The 23710-nt window shown below is 45.3% G+C and overlaps 1 protein-coding gene across 1 annotated transcript in view; it reads left to right on the forward strand.

The window, feature by feature from the left end:
* The first annotated feature begins 10981 nt into the window (after nucleotides 1–10981).
* Nucleotides 10982–23710, forward strand: part of ppp2r5d (protein phosphatase 2, regulatory subunit B', delta) — a 36265-nt gene continuing 23536 nt past the window's right edge. The window contains exons 1-5 of the mRNA XM_080869282.1: nucleotides 10982–11133; nucleotides 14343–14435; nucleotides 19575–19749; nucleotides 20162–20361; nucleotides 20452–20562. Of these exons, the coding sequence (XP_080725408.1) occupies nucleotides 11107–11133; nucleotides 14343–14435; nucleotides 19575–19749; nucleotides 20162–20361; nucleotides 20452–20562 (606 nt within the window). The 5' untranslated portion in view covers nucleotides 10982–11106. The remainder of the gene's footprint in view (nucleotides 11134–14342; nucleotides 14436–19574; nucleotides 19750–20161; nucleotides 20362–20451; nucleotides 20563–23710) is intronic.

Here is a 23710-nt window from a genome sequence, read left to right on the forward strand (position 1 = left end):
GACACTCTTTCGAGGATGCCAATGTTCACATTTTGGACAGAGAGGACAGATGGTTTGAAAGAGGAGTGAAAGAAGCCATCTATGTCCACTGTGAGCGACCATCTTTGAACAGAGGCGGGGGTTTACGACACCAACTCTCTGCCATCTATAATCCAGTTTTGAGATCCCTTCCCAGACGCCTTAACGCCTACTCACATCCTGGGCCATCTGACCTCAGGAAATCACATGATAAGGTGGGGCCAGGTTTCACAATGAACACACCCGAAACTCTGGCTGATTGGGACCCACACCCAGTTTCCCACCTTGGCTCAGGCGATTTGAGGATCATCAGGGGTCCTTTTGTCCCTCTGTGGGGGGTCTCTCCCACTAGGTTTATATCTGGGACTCTCCACCATTTGACCTTAGAACTGAAGAAGCTTCTCGGATGAGAGGTGAAACGTCTTCAAGCAACTTAAAGAAGTCCAGACGCTTTTCTTTGCAAGCTCCTTTGACTGTATTCTGTTACAGTTACCATTTAAATAGGTGATAATTAGAATGCAGTTACTTTGTTAAAATAAATGGATTACATAGTGGTCGTTTCCTTTTTCAAGTGTTAGGCTGTGCCCTATGGAACGCCAGGACTGCCATCATGAATTAATTAAATACACCATTAAATAATTAAATGTGGCAATAATTAATTAACAAATTTCCCACGTGTGGGACTAATAAAGGTTATCTTATCTTAAAATTGGAAATAATTAATTAAAAATGTTTTTGACACATTTAATTAATTATTGACACATTTAACTAATTACTTGTTTATTTCATATTTTAATTAATTATTGTCACATTTAAATAATTATTTAATGGTGTATTTAATTAATTCATTTTGGCACAGTTGACTCCTTCAGGTCTCACCAGGTCTCAGCCATTTTATCTGTCAGCCTCACCCATCAAACTCAGGGGGCGGGGTTAACGCTGATCGAGTCAAAACCATTGCTTTGGCCTGGTGGCCATTGTTTCTAGCACACAACAACCGGCATGTGGAAGCTAACAGAACTGAGCTTTGAAAAACCCTGTGTGTGTGTCACCAAATACCGTTTTAATATTTTTTTAGCCGAGAATGTAGTGGTTTAATCTTCATGTGTCTGGTGTGTCTGGTCGGTTTGTCAAGATACAGCCTCTTTGCAAAAGTGTTTCGATGATTTCGGAGATGTCTGCCCAGTCTCACGGCAAAGCGTGGGATAGACCCACTCGCCTCGCAATCGAGCTTTCATTACCACCGACAAAGCGCAGGCCCCGGTACACAGCTGTAATAACCCCCGCTGACACTGACTTCATTTACTGAGGTTATATTTATCGGTGTTTTATTTCCTGATGTTCTTATGTGTCCTACGTGTTTCAGTCGCTAATTCTGAATTATAACTAACATTAAAAACATGTTTAAGGAGGAGAGAGAGCAAATAAATCTGTTTAACAGCTGATCTTTGGGTTTTTGTTCAGTAATCAGCGTGACCTGTGTATAAACACATAAAAGAGATAACGTTGGTGTTTCCGTCATGTAGTAACTGCTGGCTTTAACTGTACAAAGGTTGTTCGACACTATGAAACACATACAGACTTCATGATGTTCGGCTAATATTTTTATTGTGAATATTAATCATGAGGGTAAACGGCCCTGTACACCACGGAGCGAGGTCAGCATGTCCACGATATCTTCAGCTCTATGAGTTAACCCATCAAACTAATCTGTCATCTACGAATATGTCACGGGTCATATCAGTATGATTTTACAGGAACTCATCCTTATTACTGCCAACTATTCCAGAGACGTGAAAATCTACAGCATAAAGAACAAAAAAATATAGCAGTCTAACGCAACACTGTAACAGAGATGAACGCGTCAGTTTGTCGCAGATCAAAGTGGAATGAAAGTGATTGGTTGAACAAGTGTTCATGATCTGTGTTTTCTGCATTTTCATCAGCGTTTAACCCGAGTTCCCAACCGGTCAGCTGGTGGGTAACAGGCATCTCCAAAAACATTAGAGCACTTTTGCAAATATCTGACGTCTTGATGAATCAAGCAGATATTTGAAGTTTACACAGAAACATTCTCACATGAAAATCTCTTAAAAGTTTATTTTGTGACCCAGAAAGAGTAATATTTCAAACTCTGCCACTCTGTGTTCCTCCGCCACTGCCTCGTTTGAGTTTTGGACGAAATGGATTCTGGGATATTGCATTTCGTCATTTCGAGCTCATTGGAGACCAGAACAGCCAATCAGATTTTTTTGCATCCAAGTCTGTGATTGGCTGGTTTTGTGGCACAAATATAACGGTGTACAGAAAGTAGTGATGGTAAATTTGATTGTTTTTACTGAATTGAGTTTGAGCAGAAATTTTTTTGTTAAGATACTGGATGTTGTGTTTTTCTCCACAATTTTAATTATAAGCTAGATATATAGCTGCTAACAGCAACAGGGATGAGTCAGTGAGTCAGTTGGGCTTGTGAATCATGATTCATGAGTCATTAAAGTGATTCTCGAGTATTGAACGATTCGTTCATGATTCGCGCATCACTAACAGAAAGAGTTGAGCGCCCACAGGCAGAAATGTTGCGAACACATTGCGAGCGAGCACAAATGCAAAAACTGAGCGAGAGGGGGTGCTATTGTGTGTGTGTGTGGATAATAGCAAACACTGAAATACAGTTTTTGCACGCAGCAATGAATTTTGTTCACTCAAATTCAGCTTTTAAATTTAAATTTCTCCTCAAAATGCAACACTTGCACCTGCAAACTTTTTTTTATGTGCGCTCAATTTTTTTTTACGTGCGCTCAGAGTAGTGGCACAAAAATAACGCCATATTCGTCGCGTCACTCTCTGATTGCTTAAATAGGGATAATGTTATAGCCAATATAATGCAAACTCCAGTATTTTTTTAAATTAGAGAAATCTCGTTCTAAACTTGGTTCTGTTTGGAGACTTAATATTGACGGTATTATAACTGATGAACCCCGAAAAGTCTCCACCTATTGCTCCAATTTTTATAAAAATTTATACAAGTCAGAGTTTGATGAGAGTGCTGCTCTGAACTTTATGGAACAAATCCCTGATGTGCGAACAGTTAAAGAAGATCAGATGAGTTTCTGTGATAAGCCGATATCTATTAGTGAAGTGCTACCTGCTATTCGACGTCTTAAACTTAATAAATCCCCAGGAACCGATGGCTTAACCTCTGAATTTTACATTACTTTTGCAGATCAACTGGCTCCATTTCTTCTTAATATATACATTGAAAGTCTTATAAATCAGTCTCTTCCCCCCACTTTACCACAAGGTCTGTTAACCCTAATCCCAAAGCCAAAGAAAGATCCCACTTATATTGACAATTGGAGGCCAATTTGCCTCCTTAATAATGATTATAAGATCCTAGCTCAGATCTTTGCCAAAAGACTGAAAACTGTTTTGAATGATATTATTGATGAAACTCAGTCTGGCTTTATGGCTAACAGACACATATCCAACAACATTAGACTTGTTTTTGACCTAATTGATTATGCAGATTTGTGTAGGGATGATAGCTTTATCTTATTTGTAGATTTCTGCAAAGTGTTTGATACGATTGAACATGGTTTCATTTTTCAGGCTTTGGACAAATTTGGCTTTGGTCCTTATTTTCAGAATGCAGTTAAAACAATGTACAAAAATTTAAATTGCTCCATCAAACTACAAGCAGGTACATCACCTAGGTTTAACTTGAACCGCGGTATCAGGCAAGGCTGCCCCATCTCCCCATACTTATTTCTCATCTGTGCTCAACTCCTCTCTGATTATATTAAAGGCAGTCCTCTGAAAGGTATAACAATTGCGGATGAAGAAATATTCATTAGTCAACTTGCTGATGATACCACTCTCTTTTTAAAAAATGCTTCACAGGTGCAGATGGCTATTAACACAATTAATGCCTTTTCTTTAGCTTCAGGACTCCACCTAAACATTGGCAAATGTGAACTGCTTGCCCTTAGAAATTGTACCAGTCTATCTATTGCTGGCATCCCAGTGAAAGAGTCTGTCACTTACCTTGGTATAGTCATTAATAAAAATCAATCCACCAGGTGCTCCCTTAATTTCACTCCAATTTTGGACAAAACACAACAAAAGCTAAATGCTTGGCTGCAGCGGGATTTATCTATTAAAGGGAGAGTTTTACTCACGAAAGCAGAGGGTTTATCTCGTCTAACTCATGCTGCTTTGTCTCTTGATGTAAATAAAGAAACCCTGGCAGATATTGACAGACATCTTTATAATTTCATATGGAAGAATAGAATTCATTATATTAAAAGATCAGTTTTATCCAGCTCGTACCAACATGGTGGAGTAGGGCTGCTCAATTAATCGAATTTTAATCACGATTACGATCTGGGCTTTCAACGATCATTAAAAATGACTGAGCCGATTATTAGCCCCTCCCTCATTTATCCGCGACACCTTAAAGGCCGGTCCGTGAAAATATTGTCGGGCATAAACCGTCCGTGGCGCAAAAAAGGTTGGAGACCGCTGATTAAGAGGACCCGAGGGAAGCTCGGAAAGCTCGGAAAGCTAAGCAGGAGTTATTTGGAGAGTGACTGCCGCTGGTTGAAAAGAGAGTTTAAAAAAAAAAAACTTCAGTGGTGTTGCACACTATTTTATATTATTTTTTAAAGTCATTGTTAACCCTTTAAAGCCGGTCAGAGCAGCATGCTCCGTTTTGCGTAACTATTTTTAAATCCCTGTAGAACCTGAACCGTGTAAGCTAGCGCAATAATTTGTTTTGCATATGAAACCGGAGGAGTTGTACTTACATCTGATGCCATCAGCTTGTCCTCGGTCACGGTTTCGTTCCACATATAGCTTTGCAAAAATTGCATAAAAAGCGCTTGCAGGAACAAAAACATAATATTCCAGAAACACGCTTTGCCGTTCCTATCAGCTGTTCGTAACACTTCCCACAGTGAAATGATGCACCTGCTGTTTTCTTTGCAAATTTGCATCATAGGATTGTTTTTTGTTTTTCCTGCAGTATATAAAAATTGCTGTATCTCCAAAATAAAACTATGAAGACACTCAAAATAAATTTCCTGTGGTGGGAAACTATTTTTTGCAACTTTATTGTATTTAAAGTTTTGAGGGATAAGCCTCTTAAATTTCTCCAAGTAGAAATATATGTAAACAAAACAAAAGCGATTTTCAATTTTTTTTGTAGTTTATTGCACTTTTTTGCAATTTATGTAATTACTATGGGCTTAATGCATACATATTATTAAAATATGGGCTATAACAGTTGTATTGATGTATAGCAACTTGAAATGCTCCCACAAATGGCACTACAACATGTAAAAAAAAATAATATAAGCTCTGGTGGACTTGGTTCTATAGTAGGTCTTAAAGGGTTAAATAAATATCGTCAAATAATCGTGATCTCAATTTCAGTGAAAATAATCGTGATTATCATTTTTGCCATAATCGAGCAGCCCTATGGTGGAGTAAACTTTCTTGACTTCTCCTCATTAAACAATGTGTTTAAAATAAACTGGATTAAACAATTTTTCAGGAACCCAACCTCAATTTGGAACTTTATTCCCAATTATATTTTCTCAAAAATTGGTGGTCTTAACTTTCTTTTGCTTTGTAATTACAATATCGATAAAATCCCTTTAAAACTATCCAACTTTCATAAACAAATGCTTCTTTCCTGGTCATTGATTTATAAACACAACTTTTCTCCACATAGATACTATATTTGGAACAATAGAGAGATTTTATACAAACATAAGTCTGTGTTTATAAGTAAGTGGTTTGATAATGGGATTCATCGTGTTTCACAACTTATAAATCCAGCTGGAGGTTTACTCTCTTACTCAGAATTTTTGAATACATATGGTCTTCCTGTTCCACCAAAGGAATATGCCATAGTGTTTGATGCTATCCCTGCTGGGGTCTTAATGTTGTTTAGAAATCCTGTTGTTAATGATTTGACCCCTTTACCACTGGATCCTGCTGTTACTTATGTTGGTCAGGTGTGGTTCCCCTCTGTAAGGAGGAAAAACAACCGTGAAATACGAACTCTGTTTCAAAAAGACAGAACTTGTGTCCCAACGGCTGTCGCCTACTGGAATAACTTATACCAGGACCTGGAATGGGAGAAGATTTGGACCTTACCGTTGAAATTTCTATTAAATAACAAAGTAAAGGAAATATCTTTTAATGTTATTCATCGTTTTTACCCAACCAGATCTTTTCTTGTACGTTATAAAAAGGACATTGATGTTAACTGTACATGTTGTAATTGTGTGAAGGAAGATATTTCTCATTTATTTTGGTCATGCTCATACACGAATCTTTTCTGGCAAGAATTTTGTGTTTTTGTTGTTTCCTTTATCTTTTATGAGTTCTCTCTTTGTTACGAGAAAATATTGTTTGGTTTCTTTAACGACCCCATGCACAGGGCAAACAAATTTTATTTGATTAATTTATTGATATTATTGGCTAAATTTCATATACATAAGTCGAAATTTTCTAACGCAAAACCATCCTTTCAGTGCTTTTTAACTGAAACCAAACAATATGTTAAAACCATACAACATTCTCAAAATCTAAAAGCTGTCAAAACCATAAACTTATGTTCCCTGTTCAATATCATCTGATTCTTTAATAGACTGTGTCTATTTTGTTTTTTTATACGAACCCCCTGACATTGTGTTTGCTATTTTGTATTTGTATATTTGTATTTTGTGATTTGTCAATAAAGCGTATTCAAAAAAAAAAAGGGGGGGCTGCAGATAGGATACAGGGATACAGCCACAGAGATTAAAATGTGACGCCATTTCCGGAGTAAAACCGCAAAGGATTCTGGGAACGAGTGGCAAGCGGTACTAGCGCACGCAGGCTTTCACATGAAAACAGTCACACCGCAATAAAAAGAAACACATGGCAAGAAGCTGTTGTATTATTAACTGCAATAGCCGGTCGCATGACAGCCACGGGAAACCGACGGGTAAAGAGATCGGTTGTTATCGGATTCAGTTGTGGAAGAGAAATTGTTTAAGCCACGTTTCCGAAGTAACAAAGAGGTGACGGATGGCCTGGATTGCAGCCATTCCAAGACCAAATATAACGTCCCAGAACACTCCAGCTCACATGTTAGTCTGCTCCAAGCATTCCCACAAAGGTCAGTCTTCTGTTGTAGTTAATACGTAATTTATCACAACATAACTGTTGATGTAGGTTACAAATAAGTCTCATATTGATTTGAATTGAATTCGTTGCTATGCTGCTTTGTTCGCGGTGGCTTTGCGGGCTAATGTTTGCCAATTTTTTGATGTGTTTTGTAGGAAAACCAGCCTACAAAATGCAGGAATGCGATCCAGACTGGGCCCCTCTATCAGCCTGGGTTTAAAGCTGCTACCACAGCCAGATTTGATCGGTTAAGAGAGAGAGCGAGATCCAAACAGCCACGAAACGTCTGCATATATTTGCCCAAGTGTTGTATTGAAGCAAGCAAGTTATGAATAACTGTTTTCCAGTATGTTGGAGGTTTTTCATTGTTGATTTGTTTTTCACCGAAGCAGCTAATAAAGCACGATGAAATACAATGTTGCCTCTTTCTTGTAAGATTCTATAACAGAATGAAACAATAATGCCAGTTAAAAATAAAGACAATAATTGAATGAATTACAAAACACTTTTTTTTTTCTATTAGATCTGAAAATGTTGTGTAACACTACAACCTGAAACGACAAATAGATGCGTTGGCCTGTAACAACAGCTGTGAGATGGAATCGTCCAAATCACCAAAGTAAACTGGGCCTGGGCTTGTTGCAGGATCTGAAGTTACTAAACATGTTGTGAGTGTATGCACTCACGCTTAGGACCATATAATAATAAATATGTGCGTGATGAAAGTTGTGCAGCACACTAACATCCTTACTCCGGGATTAAAACCACAGAATTAATGGTTACCGGTGCTGGAAATACTAGTGTTTGATGCAGTGTTATGATTTAGTTGCCACTTGTACCCACAATGCAATGCGCGAAAGTCACGTGGTCTGTCAATCTCTATTCCTGCATCTTTTGGGATCTTACAAAGCTTCAAACGGCGCGTCGACTATTAAATTCGTCGTCGACGATTTTGATAGTCGACATAATCATAGCTAGTTCAAGTTCAAATTTTATTCGCCACATGCAGTGGCATGAACTAGTTGACTAATCGTGGCAGCCCTAGTTACCAACTACTTGTTGGGCCATGTAATCTGTAGTGGAATACATTTTACACTGGTCATCTATGATGAGTGAAAACCCTGTGACGGTCTCAGTTATGGTCAGTGTGGAACCCCCCCCCCCCCCCTTCTTTGTTTTGCTCTGTAACTTTGCACTGTCCTCTTTCTGCTGTAACAAAACTAATTTCCCACGTGTGCGACTAATAAAGCTTATCTTATACCTGTGGGTCCTCCAGTCACATGTTCAAGGTGAGCACAGGTGAATGAGTGAGTGAAGATCGGATCAAAGCACATCAGAGTGGACCTGATGAGCCTGTGTTGCTTTAAAGGGCAGGGATAGCTCAGTAGGTAGAGTGGTTGCCCCATGATCGGAAGGTCGGGGGTTCGATTCCCCTTAACAGCTACCCTGAGGTACCCCTGAGCAAGGTACCGTCCCTACACACTGCTCCCCGGGCGCCCAATGGCTGCCCACTGCTTCACTAAGTGAATGGGTTAAATGCAGAGAGCAATTTCCCCACGGGGCTCAATAAAGTACACACTTTCTTCTTCTTTCTTCTTAAAGCTCAGAAATTTGCTGCACATGTCCAATAAAAATGTTTTCATGGCGCAGGTGGCCAGGTTACAGCCCCTCAGATGAGACCAGCAGGAAAATAACCAAGTACATTTACTGAAGTACTTCCCTCAAATTTAACATACCTGTAATTTCTGCGTGATGCTGCTTCCTGTTTCTACTGTATTTCTGATGCAGATATTGTGGTTTATACTCTAAACTATTTGGAGTACAGATAATCACCAAGTATAAGTTATGCACAGCTGCTGGATGTAAGAAATGTACACATCAATAATTATGATGCATTAGTAACATGTATATGTTTGTAATGTGGAGCATGTTTGTTTCACGTCTGTGCTGTTATAAGTTTTACTTCAGTAAAAGTCTAAAAACTTTCTTCCCACACAGACTCTGTTTAATCTGCAACTCCACGTGTCTCATGATCAGGCTGCACATCTTATTTCTGATTGGTGTAACAGGTATGTGTCACATCTGATGGTTTTCAGGTGTGTCCTGGATCCTGGTTCTTTCTGCTTGGAGTAAGGTAAGAGGATGGGAACCTATACGGAAGTGCGCATGCATGCCGGAAAAACATGAAGTCAATTATAGTCAAAGTCAGTAAATTACTGTGTTTTTAAAGAGTCACAACTACATTTTACTTTCTGTTTGTAGTAATTTTAAACATATTTGAATGATTTTTATTGCCAATTAAAACATTTTAAAGTGTGAATATTCCACTTTTTTCTCTCCAAATGTTAGCTTACCATTTTAACGTTTTGTGGTCATTCGATTTGCCCGTTTCTAAGCTCAAAAAGGAGCTTTAATGCATTTGATTTTTTCCCTTTCAAGTCAATTTTCTGGTTGATTATTTTTAATGATTTATTTATTCTTTGCATTGTTTGCCTGAATATAAAAATTCAGTTTTGTATTTTTATTTTTTTTTACTGCTTTTTATTTCATTGAATTCTTTGATGTTGTTTTGATGATCAAGCCTGCAATCAGCTGATTGGCCGATGGTCTGTCAGCTGTTTGTTCTGTGCTGGATAAATAAAGTTTGGTTGAAGTGAAGGACCAGTGCTTTTGTTTGTTTTTGTTTCCTGTCTGTAAACAACATAAATTAAAAATAAGTTGAAATTCGTCTGGGAGCTCTGTCAGTCTGATGCTAACTGAAAACATCTGGGGGAACATCTGTCCTCATAGGTGAGCTGATTGGCTGCTGAAGCAGATGTGCAGGTTCACAGAAGCTCATTCAGATGAAAATATGAATTCACATCTGTGGGAAAGATGAACAGCAGTATGAACGCGTGAATAAAATTCCTTTGATCGGTAATTTGAATCCATAAACCAAGTTTTCTTTGTATGATGAAATTTACTTTCTAAGGTTCTGTATTTAAGAAGAGCTTGTTTTCTAAATGTTAATACTTGAAAAATATGGAGATGAAAAAATAAAAAGATTCAAAATGTAAAATAAAAAAAAAGAACACCCAAACTTGGTAAACGAAAAATGAAAAAACAGTGAATTCATCAAAATGAATAAATGAAATAAGTTCATATATAAAAAAGAAGGAATATTACAAGTAAAACTGCCTGCAGCGCACAGCTGAAAACATCTGGAGCTGCTTAATTCAAACATGTTGCTGCCTCCATCCATCGACCCATCATCCACCCATCACTCATCATCCTTTATCCTCCGCTGATGTTGGTGGCAGCAGGTTGAGCAGGGACTCCAGATGTTCTCGTCCTCAGCGACACCTCCGGGCCCTCCTGTGGAATCTGAGGCGCTCCCAGACCAGATGAAGGGGTTTGAGGTCTCCCCTGAGGTCTTCCCCCGGTTAGGCACGTTGCTGCAACAAATTAATGTTGAAGAATCAGAAGTATGATTTCAGGTGCTGAGATGGGTTCTGATTCTGTGAGTGGGTGCAGCTGGAACTTTGAGCTTCGGGCTCCTGTCTGTGTGATTATAACATGTTGCTGCCGCTGCTCCGGGGACAGACGGGGGACTCGGGTGGTTTTGGCGATTCTCTGGCTCTCTCCGGTCCTCGGAGCTCGGTATCATCAGGTTGAAGGTGTTTTGTTGCTGGGGAAGAATCCAGTTCTTCCTCACCTCCCTGCAGCCTCACCCCCACCGTTATACTCAAACTCAGCCAATCAAAAAAAATCACTCCATATATCACTAGGCAGACGTCCACGCTGGCAGCCAATCGGATTGGGCGGCTCGGGAAAGGGCGCAGGGAGCTGAGACAGACCGAGTGACAGCGTCTGAGTCCCGGGGAGGAACATCAGGGAATCTCCGTGGAAAAGCCCCGCAACGCGGTCAAGATGCCTAACAAAACCAAGAAGGAAAAGGTAATATCCGCGTCACTGGCGTGCCCGGGGCATTTTTCCACTGAGATCCGGTGTGGCGGGTGTTTTTTTTTCTGCTGCTGGAGACTTCAGCCGTTTTATTTCACCGAGCTAATGGCTAGCTCACCTGCTAGCTGTTAGCTGGGGCCCAGCTAGGAGAGGACCGCTAAGCTAACGGCTAGCCGCGAGTCTGTGCTCGGCGCCCGCCGCGGACACGCTTCGTTTAACCGCACACCTGCTGAGTGTTTGAGCGGACACTTAGCAGGGATATTAGCGTGGAGCTGGCCGCCGTGATTAGCCGTGTTCTGTTGCCGGAGCTCCGGGAAGAGTCGCTGGCTGTGCCTGAATTATTGATGCAGGGCTCGGCTGAAGAAGAGCGTCTGAGGCGCTAACAGCGGTTAGCCGTTAACTGAGACCACACGATGACCGGTAGATGTCCCGCTGGATGCTGCGATTCCTTGGCTCACAGCGCAGTCTGAGTCCACCTCACACACCCATATAAATACCGGATTAAAGCGATTTGTTTAATGATGCAGCGCTCAGGGCTGATCAGTCATTGATCGTAATGTTTTTTTTGTTGCATATACTATTATATATTGTACATATATTTATTAGTTTCAGATTTAGCCATTTGTATATTTTTCCTGTTTATGTTATTGTATTTTGCACAACTCTGTTGCTTGTGAAGCTCGCACACAAGAATTTCACTCGCATGTGCTGTACCAATGTACCTGCACATGTGATGTGACAATAAAAGTGATTTGATTTGATTTGATGTTTATAAGCCAGCACTTGTGTTCGGTTCAGCGGATTGTTATCGATTATTTGTTTAGTCTGTAAACTTGAATGGAGCAGCAAGAAAACCAAAAACTGCTGATAAGTAACGGCCACAGTTATTGATTATTGATGATCTTCTCTCTGTGACTCACTGATTAATCGGCTGCTTCCGATGTCCGAATTTTTATTCTTTATTTAAACTGAAAATAATTTTTAAAAAAGGAGGTTTGAAGTCACATCTATGTAATGTAAACGACTCGCTCTATAAATCATACAAAAAACTTAAAACGTAAATTATCATTTAAATTAAAAAGAAAGAAAGATGAAAACAGAAAAGTGTACATTATATACGTATAAAAATATAAATATATTTAGAGGGAAAAAAACATCATAAAACAATTGGAAACATAGAAAATCAGAATTTGACATCCAAAACATAAATATACAGCTTTAAAATCAGAATCATGTAAATATATAAAACCAAATAAAAACTCTAAGATGCACAAAACCTAATGAAAAATAAAGACTTTCTAAAAAGTAAATATTAGAAGACTAAAAAATGGAAAATCATTTAAAAAGATGATGATGATAATAAATCAAACTTAGGCAGAGATCAGCTACTTTTAAGCTGAAAGGGTTTGGCTCGGTGCTGATTTCCTGTCTTCGGGTGACATGCCTGCAGACGTCCTCACGCTGTGGTGACGCGCACATGGCTGTTGTGACAAACACGGCTGAGATCGCGTGTTAAATATGTGCAATGAGAATGAAGGATCGCTCTGCAGGTGAGAGGGTTCACCTGTGGGAGCACACCTGCAGCAGGTAAGCACATGGTCCCTCCTGCTAGCCCTCAATGTCTACGTGTATTTAAAATTGAGAGGTGGGCAACGACGCTAGGGGTGGGGTGTACACCCTGATGGTAATTTGGATGCCGTGTAGCGTGCCCACCCCCAAGATCCTATATGTATGTGTAATGAGAGTGTGAGTAATGTGAATGTCTAAGTTGTGGGATAACATTGAGGCAGAGGCAGCCAGAAGGGGACAGAGGGGGGGGGGATGCCTCCCCTGCACCCTGGTGACACACCCCTACTCCAAGGCCCTGCATTTGTGGGTGATTGTGGTGGAGCGGGAAGAGGGAGGCAGCTGGAGATGGGGAGGGAAGGAAGGGAGGGGCAAGTGGCCCCTCCCTGGGGCCAGCTCCCCCACTGACCCCAGTAGGCACCCCCATACTCCGCGACCCGCCAGGGAAAGGGGGCCCAGGCCCATCCGGACCGGGGCCCAGTTCAGCAGCACCACCCGGCCCCACAGAGCCCGGGGCAGTCCACCCAACCCGTCTCCTTTCTTCAGGAACTCACTCTGCAGGAGGGGGAGATACAGGAGAGGTGGAGGGAGAACTCAGCCTGGGCATCTGTTGTCTTGTGTAGTCTGGGAGATGAGTGGATGACAGGGTGGGTGCAGTTTTCTCTGTGGTGAGAAAAGGAGGAGACCCCAGACCCCAGTCGGAAGGCGCATGTGGGAGGGACTTCTGCTCGAGTCCCAACCAATCACAGCCACGTCCTCTTTATTGGACGCTCTGTGTGTGTCACGCTCAGCCGGGATGTTAAAAATAATAAATGCTTTCTTCCAGGCAGCAGTCACGTGACCCATCCTAAAGAAATGCTGGCCAATCAGAGTTTCCGACGTGTACGCTAAGACTCGATAAACGCCAACCAGCGCTTCTCCTCCGAGTGAACCAGAGCAGCAGCACAGGCTTCACGCTTTCGGAGTGCTTATTTTGACCTTTTGATCCTACTTCAGGTTCCAGGGCGAGTTACTCGGCTCACTGTGCCGTGTTTGATTTGTTTTTATGACTTTCAGTCTTTTTACGTATTACTGTACGAAGCGCATGTATCACAGGCAAGGTTTATCATCAGGGAGGTGGGAACTTTAGCGCACTGACAGTGAAATCACAACAGCTCCTCCATATTTTTACTTTAGTTTTCCAACTTCACAAAATCATTCCAGATAGACTTTCACAATAAGGTCTGTGTGAGCCGCTCAAAGCTCCCTCTGCTCTCTCGGCCAACTCCTCCTCCTAGCCCCCCCCCCGCTCCAGCAGGTCGCAGAGAATGGGGGTGAGAGAAGACTCCAAACCTCCCTCCGCCTGCTCATTGTAGTGTTGATGCATGTGTGTTCTAAGGTGCATTTAAAACCCAGGAGGGCATGGAGCTACCTGCCAGAGAGCGGGTTACATCATCACGCCATAACCCCCGCCGGGCTGACACTGATGCAGAATAGAAACAAAAATGTTGGGCTGTGACGCTTCCTCCTCTTCCTCGGTGCTCAGTAAACGTTTCATGTTTCAGCTCAGCTGATTTTCCTCGGCTCTGGTGTGAGTTTGTTCTCACAAAAATCAAAACAAGATCAGCTGATTTATGTTTTTCTCTGTGTGGGAACAGGAAACGACCAAATCTGCCAAAAGCAGCACGAAGAACAGCAGCAGCAACAGCGGCGGCGGCGGGAAGGATGTGACCCCGGAGAACTCGGATGAGGTGAGTGCCGATTTGGTCACATGGCAGCGAGGAGCTGATATGAAAGGTTCCACTTTAAAAAGTCGAGCTGAAGCTCTGCCTGTAGTGATTATATGCACAGTAATAAAGGTGAAAGTAAATATACTCAAGTACTCCCCCTGCAGGCTGCAGGTATCCCTGCTAGAAATGGTAAATGGCCTGCATTTGTATAGCGCTTTTCTAGTCCCTAAGGACCCCAAAGCGCTTCACACTACATTCAGTCATTCACCCATTCACACACACATTCACACACTGGCGATGGCAAGCTACATTGTAGCCACAGCTGCCCTGGGGCGCACTGACAGAGGCGAGGCTGCCGGACACTGGCGCCACCGGGCCCTCTGACCACCACCAGTAGGCAAACATGGGGTTGGTATCTTGCCCAAGGATATTTGGCATGCAGCCAGGAGGCAGCCTGGGATCGAACCACCGACCTTCTGATTAGTGGCTGACTTGCTCTGCCACCTGAGCTACAGCCACCCCAGAAACAGACAGAGGGTTAAAATACAGCAGCTTCATCAGGTTGTGTGAAGTCAAAGCCTGCCTTCAGTTTTCAGGCCCCTATTCTGTGGAAGCAGCTGCCAGTTTGGATTCAGGAGACAGACACTGCAGCTGTGTCCAAATTCAGGGGCCGCATCCTCCTGAGGACCTGGCCTTCTCGGTCTACGTGGGCCGCAGGGCCGTGCAGAGGTTTAAAGGGGCGAGTGCTCAAGCCCCTCTAGCCCCCCCTCTGCACGTGCCTGGTGGGCCGGGTCCTCCGAAGGCCGGAAGTGCGAGGCTGTGAAATGTGACTTCAGATTAACGTCCCGGCTGTCTCGGTGGAGTTTAATAAACTCGTCCGTCTGCTCCTTGCTGTCTCACACTTCTGTTTAATCAGTTTTCTGTTTGACGTTTTTTCAGCTGTGTGAAAACTATAACTTTAATCTCAGCCAAACCGATTTACTCAGGAACAAATCAAACACTGAAAAAAGCCAAACAACAACATTTTTAAGTTATCCGAGTGACTCATAAATCATGGTTAACCTGAGTAGTGAAGACCACAGAGGGTTTGAAAATGATGTGCACTGAATCATTAGTCATTATTAATCTCTGTCTCTCTTCCACATCATGTCTTTATCTTGTCTTCCTCCCCTCACCCTAACCGGTTTCTCAGATGGCCCCGCCCCTCCCTGAGCCTGGAGGTTTCTTCCTGTTAAAAGTTTTTTCTTTCCACTGGCACCAAAGCGCTCGCTTACAGAGGGTCACATAATCGTTGGGTTTTCTCTGTTATTAACACAACAGCATCAACTTCCGGCAATTTCCATGCCGTAAAGAACCAACTTTCCGTCTCCGTGTACATCCCTAACTGTGATGGGTGGAAACACTGTCTCAATAAGCCATTGGTTATGCAAAACCCAGGCTGTGGCTTTGGGCGTGGCTACTACAACATCTTCCTGCTATCAGGGTCTTCACTGTACCATCACAAAGAGGTTTTGTTGCCTCGTGAAGGAAACAGTTTTTAATGTGAGCCCTTGTTGACACAAAACGTCATCAGAGGCTGAGCAGTTTTGGGTTCTTTTTCTAACTTGAATGCTCTTTTCGTTGTTGTTTTTTGCTGTCTACTTGGTATATTTGTATCCTTTTCCTAATTTTTGTTTCCAACACTTCGACATGACCCCAAGGCCCGCTTCCACGGACTACTTCCCCGAGGAAATACTCCGTGGACATGGAAATCGAAAAACTCACAATAACAAGGTAACCAGGAGGGGATAAAAGAAGAGTGGGGTGAGAGCCAGACTAAAGAGGGAGACACACAAACAACGAGCGCTCCCGTCCATTATCCTCGCTAATGTGCGGTCTCGCCGCTCCAAGCTGGATGAGCTGCAAGCCTGCGTCAATCACCTGCATGGGTACAGAACTGCCTCCGTTCCGGCATTCACAGAATCGTGGTTAAACAACAGCGACGACAACAGCGCGCTGCACATTGATGGCTTTTCACCACCTCTTCGTCTGGACAGAGACCGCGAAGCAACATTGTGGCGGCGTGCGTCTGTATGTAAACAACAGCTGGTGCTCTACAGTCACTGAGGGAGAAGCTGTGCACGACAGACATCGAGCTCTGGCTGTTTCCCTGCGCCCCTACCACCTCCCCAGAGAATTCCCACAGCTTTTCATCATCCTGGTTTACATCCACCCCTAAGCTGATGCAGCCAAAGCCACAGAGTACTTCACCAACACTCTGTACAAACTGGAGCAGTTATCAACGGACTCTCCCAAGTTCATCCTGGGTGATTTCAACCACTGCTCCCCTGACAAGTCGCTTAAAGGATACCAACAGTATGTTTCATGCAGCACACGTCAGGGGAAGACTCTGGATAAATGCTACGGCTCTGTACCAGATTCATTTAAAGCTCCACTCCTCCGCCCTCTCGGCTCAGCAGACCACCACACCATCCTGCTGGCCCCTGCTCACACCCCAGTCATCAAGAGGATTAGAAAGGTCACCAAAACATCAAGCAGCGGACAGAGGAAAGTATCCTCACCCTACAAGGATGTTTCGAAGCCACTGACTGGGGCAGCCTTCTGTCTCCCTCTGATGACATCGACAATCAAGTCAACACGGTGACATCATACATCTCCTTCTGTGTCCTCAAAAACAGTCTCCATCTACCCCAACAACAAACCCTGCATCACCAACGAGCTCAAGGAAATCCTTTCATAAAAAAAAAGAGGATTTTCTTCACCGGCTCTGCTCTGGATTAAAAATGGCCTGTATTTATATAGCGCTTTTACTAGTCCCTAAGGACCCCAAAGCGCTTTACATATCCAGTCATTCACACACACATTCACACACTGGTGATGGCAGCTACATTGTAGCCACAGCCACCCTGGGGCGCACTGACAGAGGCGAGGCGGCCGGACACTGGCGCCACCGAGCCCTCTGACCACCACCAGTAGGCTACGGGTGAAGTGTCTTGCCCAAGGACACAACGACAACGACTGTCCGAGCCGGGGCTCGGACCGGCAACCTTCCGATTACAAGGCGAACTCCTAACTCTTGAGCCACGATCGCCCCGGAGGTCGACGGGGAGGTCAAGAGGCCATAAAAACTGTAACTGGAGTATAAAAACACAGTTGAAACCAAATTCACCACAGGGGACCTCCGCTCAGCCTGGCAGGGCCTCAAAACCATGGCCTCTGTGAACGCTGCGGTCACCACCCCCAGAACCATCCAGGTGGAGGGCAGCAACCCCTCCTCCCTCCCTGACGACCTCAACGCTTTCTACACCAGGTTTGAGACGGACAACATCACCCAGCTTGAGGAGTCCAGATCCTCAGTCAAACCTGGCAGCTCTGCACTCACCTTCAGGACTGAGGACGTGGTGAGAGCCCTCAGGAGGACGAGGGAGAGGAGCTCAAGCGGCCCTGACAACATCAGCAGTCGAGTTGTGAGGCACTGTGCAGGGCAACTAGGAACTGTGTTCTGGACTCTATTTCAACCCTCAGTCGACAGTCACACCGTCCCCCAGCTGTGGAAACACTCCAGTCATCCTCATCCCCAAAAGAAACAACACAAAGTCTCTGAATGATCTTCATCCTGTGGCCCTCACCTCCCTGGTGATGAAGGCCATGGAGAAGATCATAAAACAGCACATCGTAAGAGCAACTGGTTAAATATGCTGACGACACAGTTCTCCTGTCACTGCTGTCAGGCCCTCACAGCACCACGGGCCTGCTCTGCAGGAGTTTGTAGAGTGGTGTGACAGCTCCAAACTTGAACTGAAGGTGAGCAAAACCAAAGAGATGGTGGTGACCTTCTCCAGTAGGCAGAGGGATCTGGCTGCTTCAGTCACCACCACCATCCACAGGAAACCAGTGGCGGTAGTTGAGGAGTACAAATACCTGGGAACCATCTTTGACAACCTCCTGAAATTCTCTGCCAACACAGAGGAGATGCCACCAACAGCTATACCTCCTTAGGAAACTCAACTCCTTTGGAGTCAGCACCCCCATCATGTTGACTTTTTACGATGCCTTCCTGGAAAGCATCATGACCTCCATCAGCTGCTGGTTCCCCTCCCTCAGCCTTCATACAGGAACAGACTGCAGCACACTGCATCAGTGTGCTCTACAGTCATTGGCCTGTCATTGGAACTCTGGCAGGTTTTCAGCCAACAGGTCCTTAGACAGGCAGCCAAAATCATCAACGACCCCTCTCACATTCTTCACCCCGCATTTCAATGGCTCCCCTCTGGGCGACGCCTCTGCTGCATTTCCTGCAGGACTGAGAGGAGGAGGAGCGCCACCTTTGTCCCCACAGCCACTCTGCTTTTTAACTCCAGCAGATAAGAACATTTCCCACAACAGAAACTACACTCTTCTTATTCTACCGACACTTCATTCACTTTTAGTCACTTTAATTTTAAAACTGTGTAATTGTAAAACTGTATATACTGTATATTCTATGTATTTATTATTTCACTCTTATTGCCTGTTCTTATTGTCCTTATCTTCAACGTTATGCTGCACTGTTGTTGGTTAATTGCCCCTTGGGGATAAGTAAAGTCTTCTGATTCTGAGACATTCCTCGCCACCACACGCCACCCATCAGTACCATGATGTAGACACGTGGTATCAAACGGCCCTCAGAGGCTCATTCAGGGGAGCAGGTACAGCAGGTCATCTGATAATCAGAAGGTTGGTGGTTTGATCCCTGGCTGCACCAGTCTGTGCCACAGTGGCCTTGAGCAGGATGCTGAACTCGGAGCTGCATTGTGAGTGTTATATAGAAACCGCACACTCAGGGAGTGTTTAAGAACCAGTCTGTTCAGAGCAACACAACTCTTCTGATTCTGTCTCCATGAAGCCTCTGTGACTCTCACCTGTGTGCACCTTTTCATCACTCTGATTTAGTGAGCGGCTGCTGCAGGTTCTTACTCCACTGCAGCTAACCTGAAAATAACTGGTATTGATAGTTGATCAATACAGCACAGAGGTCCAGAACGGGAAGTGCCATAGATTCAAGTCAGATATTGAATGGCTGGTGTTTGTTCATTAACATCAGCGACACAAACGGATAATTAAATATCGGCTCGCTGTTTCCTCTGAAACCTGTTTTATAACCTGTGCGTGTGTTATCAGTCCCAGCAGCAGAGCGGCAGTAAGCGTCCCAGTAACAGCACGCCGCCTCCCACCCAACTCAACAAGATCAAATACTCCGGAGGTCCTCAGCTGGTGAAGAAAGAGCGCCGCCAGAGCTCGTCCCGCTTCAGCCTGACCAAAAATAGAGAGTTACAGAAGCTGCCCGCCCTCAAAGGTAACACAGTTCCAGCTTAAACATAATGCAAACCCAAGTTAAACTCATCTTGAACCAGAACTAAACCTGGTAGTGTCACTCAAACCTGCTGCAGGAGGGGTCTCAGCTGACTGCAGCAGTGGAATCTGCTGACAGCGGCAGTGGAACCATTTACAGTAGAATCAGCCGACAGTAGAATCAGCTGACTGCAGCAGTAGAATCGGCTGACAGTAGAATCAGCTGACTGCAGCAGTAGAATTCTCTGGCTGTAAATAGAACCAGGTGATTGGCTGTAAAGCATGTCAATGGTAGCGCATGTGCTTCATCAGTCGGTGGTTCTGGTTGGCTGGACCTTCATCACATTTGGTGAGATCACTGATGATGTCACCACCACTGTGTGTTGTGTGGTTGTTTTTGACTCCTCCCCTCTCAGACGCACCACCGATAGAGCGAGAGGATCTATTCGTGCAGAAGCTGCGTCAGTGCTGCGTGCTCTTCGACTTCATCAGCGACCCCCTCAGCGACCTCAAGTATAAGGAGGTGAAAAGGGCGGGGCTTAATGAGATGGTGGAGTACATCACGCACAACAGTGAAGTGGTGACTGAGTGCATCTACCCCGAGGCCGTCATCATGGTGAGAGAATGGTCTCCACCACAGAAGAACTACTTCTGGTTTGTTACTCTGTAATTAAAAAAAATAATTTTCTTTTCTTTTTTTGTTCAGTTTTCAGTCAACGTGTTCCGGACTCTTCCTCCGTCCTCCAACCCGACCGGAGCAGAGTTTGACCCTGAGGAGGACGAGCCCACGTTGGAGGCGGCGTGGCCTCACCTGCAGGTACTTCCTGTCTGTTAAAAGATGCAGTGTTTGTGGCATTTGTGAGCTAATGCTAAAAACTAGAACCATCAGCAGACACTTAGAAACCTCAGAAAACGAGAGCCAGGCATCACATGGAACCACAGAAGAAGAGAAGGAGAGGGAACCATAGACACATGAGCTTGGTAAACATTACTTCCTCTCTGGACGCTGCTCTGATTTCTTAAGCTAATCCACGCAGGAAGCAGTGAGCAGACCATAAACACAGTCAGTGACACTGCACAGTGTTCCAGCTCAGACCCAGACACACACTCAACAACATAGCTGTGCAGAGAGGACCTCTACACTGGAGACACCAGACAGTTCATAAACACGGTCACTCTGAGGACACCAATGTCCACATGTAGGACAGAGAAGACAGATGGTTTGAAAGAGGAGTGAAAGAAGCATCTATGTTCACTGTGAATGTCCATCTTTGAAAAGAGGGCGGGGCTTACGACACCAACTTTCTGCCATCTATAATCCAGTTTTGAGATCCTTCCCAGATAACTTAATGCCCACTCACATCCTGGGCCATCTGACCTCAGGAAATCACATGATAGGGTGGGGCCAGGTTTCACAGTGGGTTCACCTAGAGCAGGGTGATATGACCAAAAATATTTATCACAATATACATTTGAAAATTTGCGTAATGATATAACTGACGCTCCTCCTTGAATCGCTACCTTAACGTGGTGGAGGGGTTTGTGTGTCCCAGGGATTCAGGGGCTATGTTTTCTGGGGGCTTTTGCGCCCTGGTAGGGTCTCCCATGGCAAATTGGTCCTGGGTGAGGGACCAGACAAAGAGCGATTCAGAAGACCCTTATGAAAAGAATATCGAGGGAACAGTTTACCCTGCCCGGGATAGGGTTACCGGGGCCCCGCCCTGGAGCCAGGCCCGGGGAGGGTGCCCGAGGGCGAGCGTCTGGTGGCCGGGCCTTAGTCCATGGGGCCCGGCCGGGCACAGCCCGAAGAGGAGACATGGGCCAATCCTCCCGCAGGCCCACCACCCGCAGGAGGCGCCATAGGGGTCGGGTGCATTGTGTGACCCCCGGCTGCCAAGACTGGCAATAGGGACATGGAATGTCACCTCTCTGGTGGGGAAGGAGCCTGAGTTAGTGCGTGAGGTTGAGAGGTACCGGCTAGATATAGTCGGGCTCACCTCTACGCATGGCTTGGGCTCTGGAACCAGTCTCCTGGAGAGGGGCTGGACTCTGTCTCAGTCTGGAGTTGCCCCTGGTGAGAGGCGGCGGGCTGGAGTGGGTATTCTAATATCCCCTCGGCTTGCTGCCGGTACGTTGGGGTTTTTCCCGGTGGACGAGAGGGTTTGTTCCCTGCACCTTAGGGTCGGGGAACGGGTCCTGACTTTCATCTGTGCTTATGAGCCGAGTGGCAGTTCGGAGTACCCAGCCTTCTTAGAGTCCCTGGGGGGGTGCTGGAAGGTGCTCCACCTGGAGACTCTGTTGTCCTGCTGGGAGACTTCAATGCTCACATGGGTAACGACAGCGAGACCTGGAGGGGCGTGATTGAGAGGAACGGCCTCCCTGATCTGAACCCGAGCGGTGCTTTGTTATTGGACTTCTGTGCTAATCACAGTTTGGCCATAACGAACACCCTGTTCGAACATAAGAGTGTCCATAAGTGCACGTGGCACCAGGACGCTCTAGGCCGTAGGTCGATGATCGATTTTTGTAATCGTATCACCAGACCTACGACCATATGTTCTGGACACTCGGGTAAAGAGAGGGGCTGAGCTGTCAACTGATCACCACCTGGTGGTGAGTTGGATCAGGTGGCGGGGGAGGATGCTGGACAGACCTGGTGCACCTAAACGCGTAGTGAGGGTGTGCTGGGAACGTCTAGCAGAGGCCCCGGTCCGCGGGATCTTCAACGCACACCTCCGGCAGAGCTTCAACAGCATTCCGAGGGAGACTGGGGACATTGAGTCCGAATGGACCATGTTCAGCGTCTCCATTGCCGAAGCTGCTGCATTGAGCTGCGGCCGCAAGGTGGTTGGTGCCTGCTGTGGTGGTAATCCCCGAACCAAATGGTGGACACCAGAGGTGTAGGGAGCCACCAGGCTGAAGAAGGAGTCCTATCGGGCTTGGTTAGCCTGTGGGACTCCGGAGGCAGCCGACAGGTATCGACAGGCCAAGCGGAATGCGGCTCAGGCAGTGGCTGAAGCAAAAACTCGGGTGTGGCCTCTCGGTTCGGAGAGGCCATGGAAAAAGACTTTCGGACTGCCTCAAAGAGATTCTGGCAAACCGTCAGGCGTCTCAGGAGGGGAAAGCGGTGCTCTCTACCTGCACTGTGTATAGTGCTGGCGGAGCGCTGCCGACGTCAACTGAGAAAATTGTCAGGCGGTGGAAGGAATACTTCGAGGACCTCCTTAATCCCACTGACACGTCTTCCGAGGAGGAAGCAGAGTCTGGGGATGAGGGGAATGACCCGCCAATTTCCGGGGGCGAGGTCACTGAGGCAGTTAAACAACTCCTTGGTGGCAGAGCCCCTGGTGTTGATGAGGTCCGCCCCGAGTTCCTGAAGGCTCTGGACGTTGTAGGGCTTTCCTGGTTGACACGCCTCTGCAATGTTGCGTGGAGATCAGGGGCAGTACATGTGGACTGGCAGACCGGGGTGGTGGTCCCCATCTTTAAGAAGGGGGACCGGAGGGTGTGTTCCAACTACAGGAGGATCACACTCCTCAGCCTCCGTGGGAAAGTCTATGCCAGGGTGCTGGAAAGGAGAGTTCGTCCGCTAGTCGAACCTCGGATACAGGAGGAACAATGCGGTTTTCGTCCTGGTCGCGGAACACTGGACCAGCTCTTTATCCTCTCGAGGATACTTGAGGGTGCATGGGAGTTTGCCCAACCAGTCTACATGTGTTTTGTGGATTTGGAGAAGGCATTCGACCGTGTCCCTCTGGGTTTCCTGTGGGAGGTGTTGCGGGAGTATGGGGTGTCTGGCCCATTGCTACGGGCCATTCGATCCCTATACAACCGTTGCAAGAGCTTTGTTCGCATTGCCGGCAATAAGTCGGACTCGTTCCCGGTGGGTGATGGGCTCCGCCAGGGCTGCCCTTTGTCTCAGGTTCTGTTCATAATTTTTATGGACAGGATTTCTAGGCGCAGCC

Source organism: Rhamphochromis sp. 'chilingali', assembly GCF_963969265.1.
Source record: "Rhamphochromis sp. 'chilingali' genome assembly, chromosome: 20".
In the NCBI taxonomy this organism is placed as follows: Eukaryota; Metazoa; Chordata; class Actinopteri; order Cichliformes; family Cichlidae; genus Rhamphochromis; species Rhamphochromis sp. 'chilingali'.